Here is a 17,587-nt window from a genome sequence, read left to right as displayed (position 1 = left end):
GCTAATAGGCAAATCATTGTTTGTGTTTACAAAATCTCAATCCTGAGAGGCTACATGCAGAAAACAGCTTTGTGTAAAGTTCTCTTTATTACAGGCAACATTAGTCCATACAATAATACACAATACTGACATACAAGTGTAATCTTTCAAAATCATCATTTAAACAGCAAAGACCAAGAAACAGAATTTTAACTACTTCATTTTCAAAAATTAATACTTTTTTCCTCCCGAGATCCTTTTTCAGTAAATTATATTGAAACATACAAATAGAGAAAAAATACCCATTCAACACAGATTGTAGTTAAATGGTTATTTTGTTTAAAATCTTTAATAAGAAAATCCTTTTTAGCAACCTACATATAGATAAGTAGCAAACTTTGTTTTAAACAAATCCTCTCCATTAAAAGATCTGAAGAATTTTCATCCATCATTTTCTTCTTAGCCCATAACACTCTGTTTTGTAATACCTTGATACCTTAAAGTTTTTCAACTGAAGGACTGATACTAGGGGGCTTCCTAGATATTATAACCTCTCTTCCCCCCCTTCTATTTCCTAACTTTCTGTCCAACAGAAGGTGAGTAAGCACGTAATACTTCAGATTTTTTTTTTTAATCACCACTCTGTTTCATGAGAGCATAGACAGGTCTGCTCAATCCCCCTAAATCTACTATATTTTGCTGTTCAGGAGGAACAATATATGCCAATAAAAGCAGAAAACCTGCAGCTTTTCTGTCACATGCTTTTGATTATTGTCAAATTTTCTGGTTTATGCTTCCAGCTGATAACATGTATGTGTCATCTCAGTATTAGTTTAAATCTTTAAACAAAAAACTATATTTTCCAAAGTCATTATCACTGGGAGCAATCAAGTGGTCTTTTCTTGCTTTGCTGAGCTTCATTCTTAAAACTTGTCTTCGTTCTTCCCACTCATGCAGTTCAGCATTTCCATGGGCAAATTTACAGTTGTTTCCTTCAGTGCAAGTACCAGCCATATATCTGTTAAGACAGATTTCAAATAGTGTTTTCACAGAATTATCATGATCACTATTGTATCTAGGTATTTTCTTCTGGTCATATTTTTAAAATACACTAAAATATTAAGGGCAAAAAAAAAAGATTGGAAGAGTAGTTCCTTTTAAAGTAAGACAATACTAACTCTGTTTAGCATTTGATAATGCTTTTTCCCAGCTGTCAAGTATTCATAGAGAACAAGAGACATGTCTTTTCTTTCTGTTCTTCATGCTCCTACTTTACCGAGTCATTTAATGATTGAAACCTTTAATTTCACCAGCTCAAATTATCAGGTAAATGAATACCTTGTCATTTAACTCACTAAGCTAAAGAACTGCTATTGTTTAAAAATCCAACTAATTAATTACCCTTTGTTAACTAAATTTGGTTTTTAAGTACTCAGTATGACTTAAGAATCTATTTTATCCTAGTATTTTTTATTAAGTTGTAAGCATGCCGGATTGTATTCCCTTTATACTGCATATCCAAGGTCTGTCAGTGTTCAACACATCATATACATTTAGGATGTTACTTAAAAATTTAGTAAAGGGGGCATATAAGCTTCCACACAAAGACTGTAAACAACAAATAACTTGCTTTATGTGCTGTGCAATTTCTCAAGATCTCCAAGGCATTTAAAATCTTTAACTTGAAATGGAGTAACAAAGGTATCCGTACCAGCAAATCGAATCTTTAACTCCAGAATGCAGATTCCAAAGTTTTTAGCCTTCCAAAAAGATTCCAGCAGTGGAATGAACTTTCAACAGATTTACAAAAAAATGTACTGCAGTCAGGTAAACATGCTGCATTTAAGAATTAAAGGGAGCAGCAAAACACACAACCAATGCTGGGGAAAACCCACAGGTCTTGGAAGTTCTCTTCCACGTGTTCATAAACAATTTCCAATAACAAATACTTGATTTTAACAAATTTGTTTTGATGCTAACACCACTTCTACTTGCCTTAAAGCTCCAATATCACTGTCCAGCTAGGTACTAGTCTTGTGTTCCACAGGCAATTAATATGCAGATGCCTAAGAAAACTAGTAGTAATGCCAACTGTATTTCATGAAGCTGCAATAAACTTCCAACCCTTTATTCACATGAGCAATTAATTTGGTTCCACAATTAGGCACCTTGTCACTCCCTGAGTTCTAACAGTACATGTTAAAATACTGTTAATCATTTAATTTCTAGTTGAAAGATGTGTGCAAAGCAAGAAATACTAGAAACACTGCCTGTCAAAACTAATAACTGCCTTAATTGTGTACACTACGAACTGTCATTTTTCAGCATTTTTGATATCTTAAAAACCACATACCTATCACAAATGCTAAAATATCCGGTTGGAAATCGATACTGCCAGCAGTTTTGATCGTCCTCAGTGTGGAAAACCTTCTCTTTATGCTTTTCAGAAGAAATGTGACCCTGCCATTGCTTCTCACTATTACAGTTCTTCCCACACATCCAACAGTGAAAATCCACCTGTTTTACAGGGAATTTGAAAACAAAACATTGAGAATTCAATACTGTAAGCACAGAACTGCTCCTAATGCATTTTCAATGTTCTCCTTATGTTGGCCTGTAAATTGTTATTTACCTAAACAGATACAGTTATTTAAACAATCACCTGAAGTTTATGATCTCCACTGCCTTTAGAGGATTCAGAAGAACTGCTTTACAGTGTCAGTTAAAGTTTGCATTTAGCGTAGCTAGCTATGATCTAAGGAAGCACCAAGAAAATAAGGACAACAACTGACGGGGTGGGGGGAGAACGGGACACCACGACAACAAACCAACAAAAAACACCCCATGTTTGAATTTAGAATTATACCTATGATTACTTACTGTAACTTCAGCATAGTCAGTCGGCATGTGAATTTGCTTCCCATTTTCTTTGTTTGCCTGAGCAGCTGTATCATCTCCTTTTTCTGGTTTTTGACTTTTTAGCCATATGTCATACAACTGCTCCAAGTCTTGAACTAATGAGAGCAGAAGCTAAAATAAGTAATTAGCAATTAAGGCAAGAGTTTGAGAATACTAGATAAATGACTGAGTTTGCAAGCATAATTCAGTCCCCACCTACCGTAAGAAGAAAAAAAGGAAGGACGCAACGTAGACAGTTACACAGTTTAGAGATAACAGCCAAGAGAAATACGAATCTCTGGCTACTTACCAACACCCATTTTTGCCTATCTAGGGGAAAGTAAGATGTTACACATTTCTGAACAGGCACCCAGGTACAAATCACAACCGTGCCACTAGATTCACAGCTGCGGTGCTGTGTATCAATATCTAAATTTAGAAGTACTAATATAAGTGTGCTACATTTTTTGGTAAAATTTAGTCTGCTTTCTTGCAGACCATGATATTATAGTTTATGTCATTTATTACTTCCAATTTTCGATTATTCCTCCCCAGTAACACTCTAATGGGATAACAAGTCAACAACAGAAAGTGAATAGTAATTCCCAGTAAATACACCGAGGGGGTGAGGTGAGGAACTCTTCCACAAATAGCTTGCCCCTGTATGTTATCAACAGAATCCTAGCATGTGCACATGGCAATGCAGAGTATAAACACCAGACAATATTGCTGCATGGATCAATATACTATTTCTAAGACATCTACAAAAACTGATACAAACTATTGTTAAAAAACACATCAAACAACAAATATATAATATAGCTATTTTTATTTAATACTGGTTTTGAATACCCAGTCTGGGTTTATTCAAATTAAAAAAAAAAAAAAAAAAAAGACACCGCAAGGTTTACTACAATGGAAGACAGTGGAAGAAAGTAGATTAAAAAGTAATTAAGGAACAAGAATGAAAAGCAGAACAGTTAGATTTACAACATGTTAGATTTACTCTTCTACTTACTGCTGTTCTCCTTCATATAGGTCCACATCTCTCTTTCCTCAGGACTGTGAGCAAATGAGCAGTTTCCATCATACTGACATTTCTTGCCTGAAGCAATATGATTGCACAACTGGAACGTGAATTAAAAAAAATATCCTTATGAATATAAAGTAAAATGGATGGTAGTAGAAAAAAAAAATTTTTTTTTTCAGTCTTGGCTAGTGTTTCCCCTCCCAATCAGTCATTTTTACCACATGAAAAATAATATCATGTTTATTTTATAAAAAAACTCAGATATTGTAGTTAGAAAAAGCAAACTGCTGGAAGCAAGTACTATGACTGCTTTTTGCCTCCTACCTGATTACCAGACCACAAAAATGTTTAAACTATTTCTGAAATATTTACTGGAAATGTAAGAAGTTAGTTAAATCACTTAAAAAGTTATTAACATCCACTGACGAGAAAGGGCTTCAGTACTAACATGTGAGATCAGTGCTTTTCTAAGGCTGAACTCTGTAGGAACACTATAAACATATTCCCACCAACTCCCATGGGAATTTCTGCAGAACTGATGAAACCAGCTCAATTACTAGTATTTTCTAGTTACCTTATTTTCTTAACTAAAACATTAGTTTTAGGTTAACATACATCAAATTGCAGAGGCACTTGTTTCTTTGCGGGAAGAGGACGAATGGTCATCCACTTCTTACGTTCATTAGACATTACTAGCACCACACGGCGATCTTTGGTCCATCTAAAAACAAATGCATTCCATGAAAGAAAAATACTATTAAGACAGACACACTGTGTACACAGAAGCAGAACCAGGAAAGCCCAGAAAGGTTCTTTATAGAGCTTTCACCATATATTTGAGATTTAACTAAATTCTACTGAAACTTTACAATAACTGATAATTAAAAAAAACTCAAAACAAACAGTCACCAAAATGTTTCTCATCACCAATTACTAACATAATACAAAGAGATGACTGTGTTTGCTTCGGTATGGTTTTTTTAATTCCTTGTATGATTCTCTCCTAAGCAGTAACAAAGTTTCCCAAAAGATGTTTTAAATGGACGACAAAATGGTAACATTTTCACTGTTTGGTCTTACTTACGGGTGTCTTGCCTTTGCACTACAGTATTTTTTGTTTCTGTCTGGCTCATTAACTTGACCATTTCTCCAGCACTGACCACAAACAAACTTCATCTTCAAATTAAGTGATCCATATTTCATTTGGTTCCCAAGCATCTTAAGCCAAAAAAACAACAACAACAATAAAAGGTATTTTGTATCTGCAAAGAAATCCATACATTATCCCCATGAATTACCCCCTACGATAAAAGTTTACAACACATGTACCCTGCATGCCTTGTAATAGTTTAGCTTGTAATTTCAAACTAGACATTTCTTAACAAATGCATTTTTATTTAACTTATTTCTGATTTAGGTATATGCACCCAAAAGTTGTGATAATATATACAAACTAAACACATAAAAGTCCTACGTATTGAAAAGATAATTAATTGCCCTATGGCAGCTGAATTTGAAATTATATTTAGGTTTTATGTTCCACCTATGACAAAATAAGCAAAGCAAAAAAGGAAATGCATAAAAGCAAAACAGGCATTTTAGTGTAAGTGGAGCAAGCTGAAGAAAGCCTACAGTGAAAAAGATTATTTGAAAAGAGCATTAAAAAAGTAATTTCTAAAATAAGCTACATTATACACAGACATAGAAAAAGAATTATCACCAAAGTCACTGTAGAATTAATTTAATGGAAAAATGAAAATACCTGTGATCCATGTGCACTAGCCTCCATGTTCTGCCAATATTTCTTTGATTCTTGAACAATAGTATCATGTGAAATACCTGTAAAGGAAGGGAAGAAGTTCTTGAGTGCTTATGACTGTTGTAGAATTACAGACATGCTCAAACTGGAATGCTAATGAAGCCCCAAAGCTTTTATCTATTTTTCTTTTTATATATTGTATACATATACACACACTCACGTGTGGGTGTGGATATACATTTACATCCATACACACACACACATATATATATACTTAAGAATCTCATGAGGGCCTCCATAACAGAAATGTTGTCTATATCATCACACTGAAAAGCAAACATAAAAGTTTTTTAAATTACAGATTGCTCAAATAAGTTAAGATGCATCTTTGAGTATTTATTTAAACACAATGTACTAAACCTCTAATGACAATCTAATTAGAAAAGCTACATTGTATTACGGACCACAGAAAAACCATCCAAAATGCAAGCTGACAGACACCAGATTGCCCCTGCCACCTTTACAAAAATTTTATACAAGCCCTGTTAATTAGGTTTTGTTTCAGAAAAAAACCCCACACTCTTACAAATACTTTGGCTCAGGTTCCTATTGGAGCTATAGAGTGTTCGCACATACTGTAACATTTACTGCTCTAATTCCACACAAATACAGACTGTCATCTGTGTTTGGATTTGAAGGTCGGTAAAACGTTTCTTTCCTGACGTAGCATTCCTTTACTTCCCACACCTTACATTCAGAAGAGGAACCGCATTCAAAGAGCAGAGACTGAGCTTTCGCTGACTTTGGCAAAGCATGAGGGCAGCATGAACACATCATAAAATAAAAAATATGCTTTCCTTGGCGAATCAAATTTCTTTGAAACCCCAACCCTTACTTCGAAATAGAAATTACAGAGTAAGTATTTGCTATTCTTGACTTTGTAGGGGCAGCTAGTGCAAATAACTGTGTTATTTTCACACAGAAACTTCTAAAGGCTCATCCCAGGCGCAAGAACAGGAAATCAGTGAAGAAGTCTCTATTTGACTTTCTTCCTCCTCAGTATGACATCTCATGCCTGTACAAGGATCCAGATAGCAAGTGGAAGCAACAAGGAGCCTCTTCTTCAAAGAGGGGACAGGTGAGGGTAAATCGCAGGCATAAAGGGGCAAAAATGCCAGAAACTGTAACACATTGGGACTGCCACATATCCCGCCCCCCATGTATCTCAATGATCCAACATGATTACTTAATAGGTAAAGTACTGCTGTCATACAGAGCAAGGTAGGAAGAATGAGCAACTGTTATGTGGTAGAAATTATTTACTAACCGTTCAATTGCCTTTAAAAAAAAAAAAAGTCATGGAGAGTTTGGAACTCATGACCAAGGAATGGGCTGTAAGCACAGAGACATGTTGTTCAAAAGCTATCAGCTAGAAATTAAGTAGTAAAATTTGTTATCCTCAAAGAAGCCAACAAAACCTAGCCAGATCAACAAAAGCATCCAAAATGTCCTCTATAAGTAAGAACAGAAAAATAGTTAAGTTTTATCAACACATACATTAATAAGAGACAAAGTAGCAAACTGGAAAGATTTATTTTCTGGCTCACTATATGAGAGTATCAGAATGGCAATAAGCTAAAAGAAACGTTTAACCACGGGAAAACTTGATTCTTGTACTGGGGGATGGAGGGAAACAATGGCATAAATATTTCAAGATTTTCTTCCAGTGCTCTGTGAAAAAGAACAAGATCTTCCAAACTCTGAAGGTTTAAAAATAAAAACAAATCTAGTTTGACTTGGGTTTAGTTTATGCTCAAGATTTCTAGTTTTATTTCAAGAAAAAAAAAAATCTGATCATAATGAGCAGTTTTCACAGTTTTTATTATCAAAAACTTGCTTATTTTGAATAGCTAGTAGCCTACTCAACACTTTTTATCGTATTTACGTTACTGTTTATTGAATGTGCTGTATGAAAGATTCCAGCAAATTGTAAGTGAATGCACTGATCCCAAGTTGCTAATTTCAGAAGGGAGTTGAGACAAGGAAGAAGTGGCATTACAATGAAGCATAAAGCGAGCATTTTACCAAACATACCTGTTTCCTTTTGCATTATCCAGACTTTAAGCTCTACCAGACTGTGAGCATAAAAGCATTTATCCTCTCGTAAGCAGCCATAATGCACCTCATGTCTGCACAGGTCAAGCTGACATCGAACTTGAAAAGGGCGGATTTTGGAATATTTCACCATAGTTTCTCGCAAAATGTGGACAAGGCACCTGTTTTGAAAACAGTCAATTTTAGATATTCCTTAAAATGACTTTGTTCACATGTGGAAAAAAAAACATAAAATAACCATCCCTCATCACAACTCATTCAAATGACTTTCTAACGCTTTTTACTTGAAATCAGAAAGCCAAAAAAGTTTCCAGAAGGAAGCAGCATCTAATTATCATTTCTAGGCTGAGTAAACCCACATCACAGAACAGTACTCTTATGAAATCCAGGTCTCCCTCTTCTGCAAAGCATTACTGAATTAAATCCAACTGTATCACTGGTTTCTAAGAGGTAAAGCATATCAAGTCCACTTTCAAGTATATATCCTGATCTAATTACAAACACAAGTACTTATTCTTTTATAGAGCACCATTAGAGAAAGAGTCGATGCATCACAGTAACAGCCTAGCTCTTATAGCTGTAGCATTTCCTTAATATAGGGAAGTGGAGTACAAACAAGGCAATTATAAATGCTCCCACTTACGTTTCCATCATATAAAAATGTAAGTCTATTAATTCTCAAAAACTTATTTAACACCATTACCACTATGAAGTCTTTGTAACTTTCAAGGGATAATTAAAGATACTTTCCTCACACTATTTTTTATCAACTGAATTAATAAGGACTATGGTCTATTTCAGACACTAATTAAGGTAAATCTGTTCTTAACTGACTGGGTTAAAACTACAGCAAAATAACCAAAACAGACTGAAGAAAGAGCAGACTTATGAATTCCTATATTAATTTAACATCACACATCTATTTACATCAATGCAGCTCACCAGGTAGACAAGCTATTAACAAACTGACACCAAAACCAGTAAGATTCAAACACGAGGATACCGCCAATTTTGAATGCATTGATAAAGAAACAGTTCGCTTCCAATTCAGTTACATGAGACAATCCTTGTTCAGTAAGTTTGTCTTATCAATACCACCCAAAGCATAACGGTCAGTTAGCAAGGAAGAGAACTTAATCAACAGGTAAGAAATGAAAGTCAGTATTAAAAAATGCCCCAAAACCTTTGCTTTTAATTTGAAAATTCAGGAGATGGTATTTCAGACATACTTGTTATCTTCAAAGTCATGCATAGCAGGGTGAGAACAAGAAGATGAGTTATCCTTGTTCCTTTTGCTTATTATTCTGGGTTTGTGATCAAAACATTTCTGGAATACAAAAGCAGGTAATTATAGAGTATGTATTTTATACATTTAAAAATATACCTTAAAGATTTAACAGAGACTTCAAGTAGCCTCTAATCCAAAGCTAGCTAGATTATTACTGAACACGCATTTCAAAATTTACAAAGTAGTTATGCATGAACCAAAGCATTTATTTCCAGGTAATTTTATTATCTATTATCATTTTTATTGTGTCATTAGAAATAAAGCAGCACCTCACAAAGAAACATAAATAATCCATGATGTTCTTGAAGAAGTCGGGACACAGTCAAATTGATCTTTCCATTTCCTCCAAACAGAGCTTCTCGACTAAAGGCTCCTTTGCGCTCCAGTGTCCACACATCTATCTCCTCTTGGCAATACGCAAACGTGCAGTGACCTGGATATCTGCATTCCTCTTCAGCAGCAACATCTAAAATCATAACATTGAATACGACATAGCTTTTACACAACTTTTATTGGAAATTCATCTTAAAACTTCCACTATCTCCATTTCAAATGTTTTTAATAAAGAAGCTACATCTGTTGTAAATGGATTACTTAAGTCTAGCAGACAGAAGCAAAACCTTATGCTGAATGACTTGCTGAAAACGTAAAACTCCTCAGAAAGGCTGATGCACACCTCCATCAACTATCCTTTTCCAGTTTAAGGCAACACTGCTGAGAACCCAGAATACCCTTTGCTTAAATACAGTCAGATATAGCTGTTAATCAACGAGTCATCTTGCTTACATCGTAAGTAGAGGTTCATACTGCAAAGTGTAACAAGAATGCTTTTTTGTTGTTGTTCAAAACAACAATAGCCCAGCACTCAGAAGCAAAGTTATTCATGATGAAGAACAGTACAGAAGTGCATGTTCTCTAAATAATCACATAAATGGTCAAAATACGTCTCTCCTTACAGCCTTTGAAAATATAAACAACCCAGTGAACTTCCTTCTCCACCTCCCATGAGCAAGAATAAAAACTCATTCTATACTTCACTGTGGAAAAGCTGAACTATGTTACTTTGAGTAGGCATTAACATTTTTACTATCTGTAACACATACCTTTACATATATAATATGGTCCCACATACTGTGTCTTTGTTGGTCTTGGACGTATTTTCTTCCATGATTTATCTTCAGAGTTTTTTATTCTGCCAATTAGAATATCCTTCTTACATTTATGTTCTAAACTGGGATGGTAAGCGTAATCCAATAATTTAGGACCTGAAACAATCACAGAAAATTGCTTATGTTTGCATAAATGGCAGTATACTTTTAATATTTCCATACACAGACTGGCGCATAAGCCCAAAAGCAAAGTACACAAACACACTGTATAGAATTCCTGCTTGCACCAGCAACTCTGAAGAACCAAAAGTCATTAACAGCCATGTCAAGCAGAACAGAAAAAAACTGAATACTTACAAAAGGACCAGTCTCGGCCAGAAAAAAACCCACAAGTTATCTGGGGAGGGATGCTGTGTTACAACCTTAAGATTACTTTGGGACAGCAACAAATTGCTGCCTTTTTTCAAATTCCAAAGTATACATTTCAATAACACTAATTCAAAACTTAAATTGCTTATTTATAATAAGTCAATGCAGATGAAGTCCAAGGATCAGTAAATGGCTCTCTTAACCTTCAACTTTCATTATATGAGAACAGTTACTGTGTTCAGAGACAAAACACGCTAGTTAAGAAGTACATATGTGCCAAAAATATAAATGCCAATCCCAGAACTTTGTGATTTTGGAAACAAAGGTATGCCTAGCTTTAAACTCTGTCTTTAGGATGACACTAAAGTGAAGATTAGATTACCACTAAAATGAAGAAATAAGGGAGAGAGTCTGAAGACGAGCAATGCCCAGTGAACTTTGCTATTTAAGGGACTACAAAAACAAGAGTGTGACTCAGCTTCCCGGGACAAGAAACTGATGGAACAGTACGATTTCAAAAGTAGGTAGTAAAAGCAGGAGATACTTCAAGGCTTTGACAGAGATGCAAAGAAACAGAAGAAATAGATGCTTTGATACCAAAAGTCAAGATAGGAACATGCTAAGTACTTCCACCAACATTTTATAGCTCCTGCTTTTAACAGAACATGTTCTATGGTTTTGCAAACATCACTTTGTGGATTTTTCTTGTCAAAATAATTTTAAACTAATATAAGAGTTCTTAAAACTACAACAGTCATCACCTAGATGTCTTGATACAATTCTTTATAAGATCCGTTACTACGCTGCACTTTATTAGTATATCAATATCAGTGACACCTATGACTTGAAAGACAATGCTTATTTTTAAGATTAGTCTTAATAAAAGCTATTGCCTCTAGAATACAGCTCTGTTTAACAGCAACAGCTCAGGCCTAAAAGATTAGTTATATTAAAGCCCAATACTGGTTAAGTTCCTTTGAGTCAATACAGTGGAGTTAATTATTACTAAGGTTTGGAAGCCTCAGGATTATGCTTTAGAATTAGTTTGAAAGAACAATAAAACAGATGGGATGTGAAGGTTACCAGGTACTTTGAACTGCGGTTCAATTCCCCATGGCCAATCAGAGAGAGTACTGCAAGTTTTTTTTAGTCTTGAGCAAAGGTGTCATTCTTCACAGTACCCTGGGGGTTGGGAGGAAAGCGAATACAGAATGTGAACGACCTTACATAGTAAACCTGCAGGTTGGGGAAAGCGTGTGGTGATTTGTGGTGGTTTTAGGAATCAAGAATCTATTAGGACAAGAAATAAAGACAAGAAGAAAGAAAATAAAATAGTTCTTGAAACATTTTACACCAGTTCCTTAATCATAAGATCATACTACATCTGCAAAGAACGAGTCAAGATTAAGACTGTTTAGAAGCCAACGGTATTTTAACTTACGAACACTGAAATTTTAAATGTATGCTTTTTCATTATTTTAAAAATCAACAAAATTGAGTCCAAAAGCTCCTTACCTTTTTTGACAAAACATAACTGGCAGGCCTGTCTTAGCTCATGTGTGCCTTCTAATGGGTTTCTTCCCGCAAGTGCTGAAGATACAGGTATATTAGCAGTTGCACTGCTAAAAACATTTGAAAAGTCATTTCTAGTTTGGCCTGCAATTCCCATGTAATTTTCGGATCCAAACAAACTACTAGGGCCATTTATCTGTTGGAAGAAAGTGTATTTTACTTGATCCATACAATTGAATTTATCTACAATTAGAATTTAAACTACTGAATCTATTCTTCAAAGCATTAGAAGGACTACAGACAAAAAAATCATAATACAAACTTAACCACGTGTCTTAAGAAGGGGACACAGAGATTTTACAAAAGCTGTATACCCAGCACAGACTAAGCATATAACAAGACCCAACCAGGTACAGGGAGAACAGCAGGACTTGCCAGGCTAATTATTATTCCATCCTGGCTCATGAGGATGCAACCCTTCATGCCACCCTTTCCCATGCGGCCAGCAGCATGACTGAAAATATACAGCATGACTAGAGCACAGAGACCAGACAGATTCTCAGACACAAGGTGATCTCTGCTCTGTTCCTGTACTAGGACAGTTCTCCAGGATTCCTAACATTTGGCACTCAGATTATAAAATATTTTCTCTCTCTCAGGTTGGTTATTTTACACTTCCACGGTATTTAACAGCAAGTTCCTCAGAATGGGAAAATGGCTATGACAGTAGTCAAAGTTTGCATATATGAAACAACATTTGTAAATTTTTTCTTGTGTTCAATTACCAATGCTGTGAGCTACTGTACCACTGTTTTCCAAGCCAGAATCACATTTTAATGGTAGAAGTGCCATTTTTTAAAAACAGAAACTTCTACTGTAAAAATTAAGATCTATGTTAAGCCTTCAAGGCATTAACATTTGCACTGATGTGAAAGAAAACAGGAAAAATACTTACAAACAATGGGGAATTATTGCTGCTAAGTGTTGGGGTTCCATCCCTAGAAGCTGAACTTGAGAGGTCTAAAGGAATAAAAAGAAGTTTTGATTATTTCAGTTCCCCAAAACACCCTATGCAAAAAATTATTTATCATTCCTGAGAAGTAGAAGTATCAAAGGTCTGGGTTTTTTTTGTTTGCTATGATTATTTTTTTCAATTATGTAAAAGCCCCTTGTAAACATCTGGGCTGAAAACTTACTAGGTAATCATCTCCAATATAACCATCTGATTAACATCAGCAATAGCTTCACAGGCATATGCTGAAGCAACATGAAGATACTTGTGCAGTACAACAAGGGTAGCTAGATAAGCAATACCTGACTATCAAAAATGAGGAGATGAAAGAGGATTAAGAGGATTCTTCTATTTTTAATTTTATTTTATAAGTTTGGCTTTGGGTCCTGTAACACTGGTAATTAGAGACAGAACTTTATTTTAGCCTTTCTAGTTCATTGGCTATTTATATCTTGTTATTTCACATACCTGATTTCACTACAGAATTACAGTCCCTAGAGTTTGAATCTAAACATGTAATACTGGTATCTTTTCAGAGTACACAGTTTAGCCTTTTAGAATTCTTGTTTATTGCCAAATCGTCAGAAATGGTTTAAGCTGTAAGAACACCTTTGTCTTTTTAAAAAAAAAAAAAAGTTTGAAGGAACATGGTTCTTTCTTTATACTTACTCACCTGAAACAAATAACTTACACAATAAATGCAGAAAAACTGAATAGAGGAAGCTTGGAGAATTCTTATGCAGACCCCAAATAAATAAAAGCTTTATTTATAAATTCTTGTGTACAGCCAACACCGATTATCAATACTCTCAAAAACTGTGAGCACAGATGAAGTGTTATGTAGGTGTTAAATATCACCGAATAGTTATGAAAACTCATTTGTTAAAAAGAGCAGCTAGTTGGCTCATGCACAACTCACTCTCATCACAAAAGGTTTAATATCAAGAATAATTTCTTACCTCTTTTTGGGTCACTGATTGAAAAGGTGCTTAATGGTGAACAAAAATTTTCCAGTGAAGAAGCCAAAGGCTGTGAAAAGATTTCTGAAAGAGAAGGTGAAGGAACAAATCCTGCACTAACTGGCAGTGTCCCCAACAAAGAGGCAGAGAAAGGTACACTAGGAGCTACACTTCCCGCAGGAATAGGTCCTCTGGCTCCTGTAGTTTGCTGGAAAAAAAGAAATTTAAAAAGAAATATTCACACACAGAAAAAAAACCTCTCAAGAGCACAATGTGCAACAGTATTTTAGTAAAGTTTTTGCAAAGTTTTTATATACCTACTGAAAAACAACAATAAAAGGTACACTACAGTAATATAGTACTGTACAGCGCTACAGTACACTTAGAGAACTACAGTAATCAAACCCTAAACAATGCCCTAATGCAAAGAATCACCCATGAATCCACCACTTTAAAGGTTCCGTTGATGAAATTTAACTTAACGGATTTGGATGTTTTTATGAATCGGATCAGAGCTGAATTTCCAAATCATGTTAAAAGCATAAGACAATATGGAAGAGTAGGAAGAGTCACAAGTCTACATGATTTTTTTCTAAATAAAGAACATAATTCAAATTGCAGTAAAGAGTTAGCTTTGAAATAAATCCTCAGATACAGTCAAATGATACCATGTTCTGCAAAGGCCAGATCACCTTTTCCCCCCCACGCCATGGAAAATAACATATCCTTCTGCACACCTTTGTTAAGGACATTACCAAGTGGGGGAGTTTCCTTCCCTCCTCCCTGTCGCCCTAAGAAGCTCCCCCCTTGTCTGGAGGCTGACCAAATTGGTCTGCAGAGTTTGGCCAACGTGAAACTCCCTCTGTTCCCCAAGTTGTTAGCCTACAACTCGCTCAAGATTCTACACTACGCAAGACTGCAGTCTATCTTGGAAGATTGTATTTCCTCCTGGCTTTCACTATGGCAAACTTAGAATAGAACAGAATAGACTATTTCAGCTGGAAGGGACCTACAATGATCACCTGGTCCAACTGCCTGACCAATTCAGGGAGCTTCCTAGGATCTCTTAAGAAATAATTACTTTCTGCATTTCCGAAATACATGCTACAAAACGAAGTGCATAAAACCGAAAATTAGAAGCCCAAGCATTTTTTGACTTAAAGATTTATAACTGCATCCACAGCTGAATGAGGAATTAAAATCACAACTAATTGAAGAACTAAATATGCCACAGTCTCATTTAACACTGCAACATTAAGGGCTCCAAATGACTTGCAGGGCCACAGCAGAGTGTCAGTAACCTTGCTAGTAAGTTCAGACATCTTTGGTCATCAAATCAATCAGAGCTCCCATTTTGACTAGCAGCTGAGGAACTCTGCATGCTTCACAGTCTGTTCTAGCTCTGGAATAACGATGTAATTAAGAACAACTCTTCATGTGCCTAAATTTCTCTAACAATCTCTTCTAAAAAATATAAGAAGTTAGACTCATGATGGTCTAACTATTTCTGGTTATCCAGGAGGTGGATCTGGACAAAGCTCCGATTGCAGAGAGACTAGTGAATGCACCAGAAGACCACAGTGCAACTACTACTGTCCTGCAAAGCTATTAGCGTAAGTTTAACTATAGTTTCTACAGCTACAGGGTGGGCACTCCAATGCACTCCAGTTCTGAGAGGGTTTACTTGCACCAAAAAGGAAAAAAAAAAAAAAAAAAAAGAAAATACACACCAGCCCAGACTTCAGATGTCTACTTCATTATTCATAGTACTTCCTGGAAGTAATATCCCTCCCACTGTGGTAGTATTGGTAGTAGTATAGCAGTATTTCTGAAGTAGTATCTCTCCCCCAGCAACCTCACTCAGGTTTTCTAACACACAAACCCAATATAATTGTCCTTAGAGCTCTGCTGGGTCCTGGTATCTTTACAGCCACATTTGCAAGAGTCTGCACATGAAAAAATCAACCCGACCATGCACAAACACAGCTCAATGTAACTGGGAAAGTTAACTCACATTTCACTACTAGCCCACTTGACAAAAATACAAGATGCCTCTCATAAGGATAGTCTTTTTCAAAAGAAAACAAACAAGAAAGTCTTACCATTACACTTTCATCTGGATCAGGCACAGAATCAAGTAATTCATCAAGTTCTTCCCCAATAATTATATCTCCATCTCCACAATCTAAACATGCTTCTGGCATAGAGAAAGAAACATTCCCTCCATTTGCCAACACTGCAGAAGGCAAAGAAACCTTTTCCACTTGAAGAGGCATAACAGAAGATAAAGATGGTACAGGTACTGACACTTTAGACACTTCGGAAACAAAGTTTGATGAAGAAGCAGCAGAAACCATCTCTTGCTTCTGGTCAGATAAATCTGAAACAGGTAAGATGGGAATGACTGGAACTTTTGTTCAAAGATGTAAAAATATCTTGCATAACTTTTAGCCTGACAATGTGGGGCGTGGGGGAGTAGAGAAACATGAAGAACGTTTAAACAAAACCATATTAAATGTTTTCAGCTTCCACTAACTTACAATTCATATGTACTTAACTCTCAGTTTTTATATATTACTCAAACTAAAAAAGTTTAAAAAAAAAAGTTACAGACCTGATACTTTACTAAATCTTTGGCATATTCTCCCCTCCCTATTTTTCCAAGTTAAAGAGAACAGTATGAGACAATCTCTATTGGAGCAGTTACAATAATATCAAGTTGAGGAGACTGAAAGGAACTTTGCTCAGACACTTAAATATGTAGTTTGAGAGAGAAACAGATCAGACTTTTTATGATAGATCTTTCAAATGGACAAGACTAATTTTCTTAAGAGATTTCATAACAAATACAACTAGATATGCATGGCGTATCTAGCTTCCTAGCATTAATACTGTAACACAGCAAGACTCACCTAACTCAATATCTTCTACAGAAGAAGAATTCTGTAAGTGAGAAAAAAATACCTCTCAGCACTTTGCACAAGAGCCATTAAAAATTTTCAAATACATATTTACAGACTAAGAACGTAAGTCCTCAAATTTAGGTTTTATAAAATTTGAAATTTATGAAGTCTAATGGAATTTAAAGGTCAAATAATTTTTTAGACAAAGCATCCGCTTGCAGACTGAAATCCACTCACAGTATCACTAAAAACCTGCAACCAACCAACAAGTGAGAGTGATACTTCGGGGAATTAAAGAGTCTAAACAGTATCTTAAATGAGCTGTTCCTATGTTTCCTCATTCATTTACAGCTACATTGTCTGTATTCCTGTGGAAAAAAATCTGTAAGATAAATATTAACTCCTCTTCATTACTGCTATTCAGACACATTACAAATAGCAAGATAAATGCAATGTCGAATTTGGACAAATGCATGAATTAAAAGGGATTTTATCTCAGCACCCTTCACTTCGATAATTGTCAATAAAATGAAATAAATAAACAAACAAAATAAGCACATTAACTATGACCTTGCCTCAAGACACTAAAACTAAATATATTCTTAATGTTTTAGCTAACATTTATTCTACAAAGATAACTTGAATCTTATATAT

General features: G+C 35.3%; 1 protein-coding gene across 1 annotated transcript in view; it reads right to left on the bottom strand.

The window, feature by feature from the left end:
* Positions 1 to 68: 68 nt before the first annotated feature.
* ZC3H7A (zinc finger CCCH-type containing 7A) overlaps positions 69 to 17,587 on the bottom strand; it is a 28,908-nt gene continuing 11,389 nt past the window's right edge. Inside the window, exons 8-23 of the mRNA XM_075718711.1 lie at positions 16,943 to 16,973; positions 16,133 to 16,410; positions 14,031 to 14,238; positions 13,015 to 13,079; positions 12,063 to 12,255; positions 10,173 to 10,334; positions 9,339 to 9,535; positions 9,011 to 9,108; positions 7,761 to 7,942; positions 5,670 to 5,746; positions 4,992 to 5,125; positions 4,523 to 4,628; positions 3,896 to 4,004; positions 2,860 to 2,993; positions 2,333 to 2,496; positions 69 to 997 (exon numbers count right to left, since the gene is read on the bottom strand). Coding sequence (XP_075574826.1) covers positions 808 to 997; positions 2,333 to 2,496; positions 2,860 to 2,993; positions 3,896 to 4,004; positions 4,523 to 4,628; positions 4,992 to 5,125; positions 5,670 to 5,746; positions 7,761 to 7,942; positions 9,011 to 9,108; positions 9,339 to 9,535; positions 10,173 to 10,334; positions 12,063 to 12,255; positions 13,015 to 13,079; positions 14,031 to 14,238; positions 16,133 to 16,410; positions 16,943 to 16,973 — 2,328 coding nt within the window. The 3' untranslated portion in view covers positions 69 to 807. The remainder of the gene's footprint in view (positions 998 to 2,332; positions 2,497 to 2,859; positions 2,994 to 3,895; positions 4,005 to 4,522; positions 4,629 to 4,991; positions 5,126 to 5,669; positions 5,747 to 7,760; positions 7,943 to 9,010; positions 9,109 to 9,338; positions 9,536 to 10,172; positions 10,335 to 12,062; positions 12,256 to 13,014; positions 13,080 to 14,030; positions 14,239 to 16,132; positions 16,411 to 16,942; positions 16,974 to 17,587) is intronic.

The sequence above is a fragment of the Pelecanus crispus genome, chromosome 11, assembly GCF_030463565.1.
Source record: "Pelecanus crispus isolate bPelCri1 chromosome 11, bPelCri1.pri, whole genome shotgun sequence".
Classification (NCBI taxonomy): domain Eukaryota; kingdom Metazoa; phylum Chordata; class Aves; order Pelecaniformes; family Pelecanidae; genus Pelecanus; species Pelecanus crispus.
The sequence above is the reverse complement of the archived record's forward strand: the minus strand, read 5'-3'. Positions and strand labels throughout refer to the sequence as shown.